At 39.4% G+C, this 7,112-nt stretch overlaps 1 protein-coding gene across 1 annotated transcript in view; it reads left to right on the forward strand.

The window, feature by feature from the left end:
- The window catches only part of ERO1LB (ERO1-like beta (S. cerevisiae)), a 94,288-nt gene extending 87,648 nt beyond the window's left edge, over positions 1–6,640 (forward strand). The window contains exon 16 of the mRNA XM_006872006.1: positions 6,365–6,640. Within this exon, the coding sequence (XP_006872068.1) occupies positions 6,365–6,425 (61 nt within the window). The 3' untranslated portion in view covers positions 6,426–6,640. The remainder of the gene's footprint in view (positions 1–6,364) is intronic.
- The last annotated feature ends 472 nt before the right edge of the window (positions 6,641–7,112 follow it).

The following is a 7,112-nucleotide window of genomic DNA, read 5'->3' on the forward strand; positions in this document are numbered from 1 at the left end:
TGCTGTACCATATCGTAGGCATTAGTGAGCTGAAATGGACAGGTATTGGCCATTTTGAATCTGAGAGTCACGTGGTTTACTGTGTCAGGAATGACAACTTGAGGATTGGTGGTGCATTAATCATCAAAAAGAACATTTAATAATATATCTTGATGTATAATGCTTTCTATGATAGGATGATATCCATACACGTACAAGGAAGATCAATTAATACCACCATTATTCAAATTTATGTATCAACCACTAAAACCATTGATGATGAAAGTCAAGAATTCTGCCAGCTTTGTCATTCTGAAATTGTTCAAACATGCAATCAAGATATATTGATCATTACTGGTGTTTGGAATGATAAGGTAGGTAAACAAAGAGGAAGAATCAGTAGTTGGAAAATATGGCCTTGGTGATAGAAACGATGCTGGAAATCACATGATACGATTTTGCAAGGCCAATGACTTCTTCATTGCAAATACCATTTTTACATGAAGCTCACCAGATGGAATACACAGAAATCAAATTGACGACATCCGCAGGAAGAGATGGAAAAGCCCCATATAATTAGCAATAACAAGGCCAGAGGCAATTGCTCATATGGAAGGTCAGGCTGAAGCTGAAGAAAATTAAAACAAGTCCACAAGAGCTGAAATATGACCTTCAACATACCCCTGAATTTAGGGATTATCTCAAGAACAGATTTGATATGTAAGACACTAATAACCAAAGACCAAAAGAGTTGTGTGATGACATCAAGATAATCATATAGTAAGAAAGCAAAAGATCTTTAAAAAGATAAGAAAGAAGGAAAAGACCAAAATGGATATCAGAAAGGACTCTGAACCTTGCTCTCCAGCATAGAGTTACTAAAAGCAAGTGGAAGAAGTGAGGAGGTAAAAGAGCTGAACTGAACATCTGAAAGGGTAGCTCCGGGAGACAAAGTCAAGTATTACAGTGAAATGTGCAATTACCTGGAGTTAGGAAAGTAAAAGGGAAGAACATGCTCAGCATTTCTCAAGCTGGAAGAGCTGAAGATGAAATTCAAGCCTCGACTTGCAATATTGAAGGGTGGCGCGGTGGCTCCATATGGCAGACACTGGAATGTGAACCACGAGGTCCGCAGTTCTAATGTGCCTACTGCTCCACGGGGGAAAGATGAGGCTTTATGCTTCCACAAAGATCTGAAGGTTCAGAAGCCCTGTGTAGGGTCACTTATTAAGTCAGAACCAATTTAGTGGTGCTTAGGCTTTCTGCTCCCATAAAGATTTACAGCCTCTGAAACCCTGTACAGGGTCGCTATGAGTCGGAACCAACTCCACGGCACATAACAACAACAACAACAACATTAGGGAATCCTGGTGTGGTGCTGTGGGCCAGTGCGTCAGTCAGACTGCAGTCATTTGAATTGCAAGGGTTGTGGTTCAAGCTCACCAGCTACTCCTTGGAAGCCCTATATGGGGTCGCTATGGCTTGGAATCGACTCGATGGCACTTAACAACAACAATGGGTAAAATGTTGAATGATGTAAAATATCAAAAGAAGATGAAAGAAATACACAGAGTCACTGTACCAAAAAGAAATGGTTGCTGCTCAGTCATTTCAGGATGATCAAAGCCAGTGGAACTGGAAGAAGTTCATGCTGCACTGAAGGCACTGGCAAAGAACAGGTCTCCGGGAATTGATGCAACACAAATTGAAATCTTTCTGCAGACTGATGCAGCCCTGGAGCCACTCACTCATCTCTGCCTCGAATTTTGGAAGACAGCTACCTGGCCAGCTGATTGGAAGAGAGCCATATTTGTGCCCATTCTAAACAGAGGTAACCCAGTGGAATGTGGAACTCATCAGACAATATCATTCATGTCACATGCAAGTAAAATTTTGGTAAAGATAATTTTAAAATGGCTACAAGAGTACATTGACAGGAAACTTCCAGAAGTTCAAACCAGACTCAAATGAGGATGTAGAAAGAGGGATACCATTGCTGCTAGCAGATGGATCATGGCTGAAGGCAGAGAATACCAGAAACAATGTTTACTTGTGCATTATTGACTGTGCAAAGACTTTCGACTGTGTGGATCATGACAAGTTATGGATAACATTGTGAAGACTTGGTATTCCAGAACACTGACTTGTGCTCATGAGAAACTTAAACACAGAACAAGAGGCAGTCTTTAAACAGAACAAGGGGACATGGAATGGTTTAAAGTTACAAGAGGTGTGCTCTAGGGTTGTATTCTTTCACCATACATATTCAACCTGTATGCTGAGCAAATAATTCAAGAAGCCAGATAATATGAAGAACATGGCATCCGTACGGAGGAAGACCCATTAACAACTTGTGATATGTAGATGATACAACCTAGTTTGCTGAATATGAAAAGGACTTAAAACACTTACTAATGGAGATCAAAGACTTCAACATAGTAAAGAAAACAAAAATCTTCACCACTGGACCAGAAAGTAAAATCATGATAAATGGAGAAAAGATTGAAGTTGTCAAAGATTTCATTTTTCTTGGATCTACTGTCAAAACTCATGGAAGCAGAAGTCAAGAAATGAAACAATATTAGGCATTAGGCATATCTATCTGCTGCCAAGACCTATTTAGTGTTAAAGAGCAAAGATGTCAGTTTGAGGACTAAGTTGCATTTGACCCAAACCATTGTACTTTCGATTGCCTCATATGCATGTGAAAGTTGGACAGTGAGTAAGGAAGACTGTAGAAGAATTGATGCATTGAGTTCTGGTGTTGGGGAAGGACATTAAAAGTACCACGGACTGACAAAGAACAAAGGAATCTATATTGGAAGTACAGTCAGAATGCTCCGTAGAAGTGAGGATAGAGAGACTTCATCTCACATGCACAGGCCTTGTTTTCAGTGACTTGTTCTCCAGTCCCTGGACTTAGTCAAGTGCTTAGTCAAGTGGAGGGTCAGCCAAAAAGAAGACCCATTGAGAGGGATTGGCGTAGTGGTGGCAACAATGAACTCAAGCATAGCAGCAGTTGTGAAGATGGTGTGGGACCGGGCAGTGATTTGTTGTGTTGTGCACAGGATTGCTATGAGTCGGAACTAACTCAACAACACCTAGCAACAACAACAAGTTATCCTGCCTATCCTCATTCCCCTGAGAGTGTCATGAATGCGGGCTGACAAGTCAGTTTCTCTATACTGTTACTGTTTCGTGCCCTCAAGTCGCTTATGACTCATAGCAACTCTGCATGGGGTTTCCAAGGAGCAACTGATGGGTTTGAACCACCAACCTCACAACAGTCCAGTTCTTATTCAAGTGCCACACCAGGACTTCTGTTTCTCTGTGGGCCATAGAAAGAGTTAATAATTTCAATGCAGCAATGGACTCAAACTTAACAATTTTGAGGAAGCTGCTGGACTAAGCAGTGTTTTGTTTTGTTATGCATAGGTTGCTATGTATTGGAACCAACTGAAAGACACCTAAGAACAAGGTTTCTCCATTTGTCTTTTCAGTTTTGTGGGGAACAACTTTCCTATTAATATTCACTTTAGCTACCTGTAAGGAGTCCTGGTGTGGGCCAGTAGAAGAAGCACTTGACCTCAAGGTCAGTTTGAACTTCAAGGTCGGCTGTTCAAACTGACCAGTTGCTCCTTGGAAACCCCATTCAGGGTCGCTATGACTAGATGGCACTTAACAACAATAACAACGTGTTCGGGTATAATAGCAGAAATAAGGAAAACTTGCTTGTGATAATAAAACATTCAGCCCTTCAGCTGCTCTTTCCTTACGTGTTAATTGAGGAGACATTTCTCTTTTTGTACTTTTCTCATTGAGTAGTTCTTTAAAGAACGTTACGATTTTTCTGTGATGGTTAACGTTTTCCGTTAACTTCATTATACATGACTATTGTTGTTAAGTGCTGTCAAGTCGATTCTGACCCATAGCGACCCTGCATAGGGTTTCCAAGGAGCGGCTGGTAAGCTTGAACCACCAATGCTGTGGTTCAAATGACTTTGCAGTCCAGTGCATTAGCCCACAGCGCTACACCAGGACTCCATATGATTATTAGTTCATTTAAATTAAAGAGTGCCGGTGGACAGTGGTTAAACGAAAGGCTGACGGTTGGAATGAACCAGCTGCCCCTTGGCAGAAAGATGTGGTTTTCTGCTAAGGCTTCTGGAAACCCTATGGGGTAGCTCTCCTCGGTTCTTTGGGGTTCCCACCTTGTGCTGTTCCATTTGTATTCACACCTCCAATAAGGTATCCCTAGGGACAGATGGGGGTGGTACCTGAAGTGATTTTATATGATAACCTTTGAGTTCTTTGATCTCCATTTTGTATCAAGGTCAGGCTTTGAGCCAGCTGTGTTTCATTCTGGCCACATATGCTTTTCACTGAGACATCTAAAGAAAATGATGGCCTTAATCTCGTCACTCTACCATCATATATAGTGTGGGTTTCCTTTGGTGGTGGTTATTGTCATTGTTAACAACAACAACATATTGTTATATATTTGTTATTTTTAATAATAAATACATTCTTTTTCCTGATAATTAAGAATAGTTTCAAGCCTTTGATATTCAGGGAACTAGAATAAGACTACATTTTCTGTTAATCCTACACAATTTGTGAGGGTAGAAAGAAAAATAGTTTTGAGACACAGAGCGCATATTATATATCATAATAGAATGTATGGATTTTAGAATCAAATGAACCTAATTAGAACCTGACTATACTAGCTGGGTGATCCTGGAGAAATCACTTGATTTGTTTGAGCCTCGGTTTTCCAGAAATGCAAAATCAGGGTTAATTATGTCCACCTTGTAGGCTTTTAACAAACCATGTATGTGCTGTGTTCAAAACAGTGCCTGAGATGCCTAAACACTCAATAAACAGTAAACTGTTTTTATTTCAATACCTAAAGAAAGGAGATAAATACTACATTTACTAAATTCTAGTAAAGAGAAACATTAGATTTTTGTTGTATTGACCCTGATTTTACAAAACAGCAATTGAACTTATCCAAGTGTATTTTTGTGATTTGCATTCATTTTACTCTGGCTCAGAAGCACTTCATTCATTTACTCATAATCATTGTATTTTGGGAGCAAGGAAAAAGAACTTAGAGAGGAATGTGCAAAATGAATTATAATAATAAATGTAAATGATTTGAGTCTTGGTTATGAAGTATTCGTATCCTTGTTTCTATAAAGCATCTAGAATTGGTTGAGGGCGGGAGGAACTGTCTTCCTTTACCTTTTCTAAACCAAGACTGAAGAATCACAGCTCAGTGTTTTGTTACTTTTTCATGAGAAATTACAGCTGTACTCACTGGTAAATGTGTTGCTTTTTATTGTAGCTTTCGAATATAACCCATGTAAAAATAATTTGATGTATGTGCTGTGGGTTAATGCATTGGACTGCAATCTTACGGTTTGATCCATAAGATCAGCGGTTCAAGCTCACCAGTCGCTCCTTGGAAGCCCTATACAGGGTTGCTATGGGTCAGATCAACTCGACAGCACTTAACAACATCAACTGCAGACTTGCTACAGTATAAGAGAAAAGAGATTCCAGCTAGGGTTATAGCTCATATGTGCTTGGGTTTATTACAAACAAAACTTGTCTCAGCATGTTTTGTCTTTGCAATCCGTGGATGGCTGCAGATACATTCCCTCAGGAATACACTTGTCTTATTCTAATTAAGGGGCCTTCAAACCAGCCAATAAAAACAGTGGCTTCTGAGGGGATCTATTGGGCCTATTAAATTCAAGGCAGAGAAGTCAGCTCATATGGTTCTGGTGACTGTTCTGTGAGAATTTCCAAGGAGTTGTTTTGATAAATTGTCTGGAAGGACACAGGACAGTCACAGGACTTACTATGAAGTCTGAAGAAAACTGACAACTGCATCGGGGAGGAAAATGCCAGGAAAGTTGCATCGAGGCATTTTGGTTTCCGTAGTGACAGTGCCCCTGCACTGTGAGAATTTTGTTGCAAAACCTCAACCCATCCACCCTACAGCCCTGATATTTCCCCTTCAGACTTCTTTTTGTTCCACAAACTCAAAGAACATATCAAAGGAATACAACTTGAGCCCCTCGAGGGTGCCAAAACTGATGTTTTGACATGGCGTAAACTGGAGAGTGCAGAATTTGTTGGGAAAGGATTATTGTTAAGTTCAAACTGACCTTATTCTATAGCACCACATGGAAAACACCACCTTCAGAAATGTCTAGACCTAGATAGAGGATATGTTGAGAAACAGTAGCTTCACATTGTGTTATTTTAATTTTAATAAAGGGTTCTATGATTTTGTAGCAATGCTTTTAAAGCTATCCTTGTATGCATTATTATTAGCTGTACTAACATGCTTTCTTTTTTTTTTTTTCTCTTACAGGCTTTCCACCAGTATAAGAGAATTACAGAATTTTAAAGTCTTATTACAGCAGAGTAGGTAATGAAGGCTTTTACATGTCTCTAAAGAGACATAAAGGGACTATGGGAAGCCTTTTAGTATGGACATTCAGCAGATTAGAGACTAATCTCCTAAAAACCGTCAAGAATTTTGAACTCTTTAATGAGAAAATTCAGATCCTCACTTGACTATTTATGATCCTTAATAGATTATCATCAATTGGAGATATTTATAAATGAAGTCTATACTTTTAAAACATGTAAATTATACTAATCCTGTGTTGACTTTCACTTGTTGCCCCCTGTTGAATAGTCTGTTCCATTTGTTCAGAATTAGTTTTGTTCGTATTGTATTAGCCTTTATTTCCAGTTGTCGAACCTTAAATGGCTTTATCTCCATCCTAATCACAATGTTAGCAGGCTGCTATGAAAAGGAGAACTAGGGAACAAATGTTGCTTAGGGCTGGTATCATGATAAAAACGTATCACAATGTTTTAATGTCATAAAGAGTCCTTCCCAGCTCTGCACGTATCACCTTATATAAAATGGACTGTCACTGTGATGAATGGTTCTTTAAATGTACAGTTACAGTAGTTCCGTGAGAATCTCCAGATCTTCAAACTCATTGATTTTTGTAAGATTTTTGATAGTTGCTATTTTGTTTTGATCGAAAGCATCTGCCCTGTGCTCCTCAGCTAGAGTTCAGGGATGGCTGACGCAAGCAGGTTCT

This window comes from Chrysochloris asiatica, unplaced genomic scaffold (genome assembly GCF_000296735.1).
Source record: "Chrysochloris asiatica unplaced genomic scaffold, ChrAsi1.0 scaffold00179, whole genome shotgun sequence".
NCBI classification, from domain to species: domain Eukaryota; kingdom Metazoa; phylum Chordata; class Mammalia; order Afrosoricida; family Chrysochloridae; genus Chrysochloris; species Chrysochloris asiatica.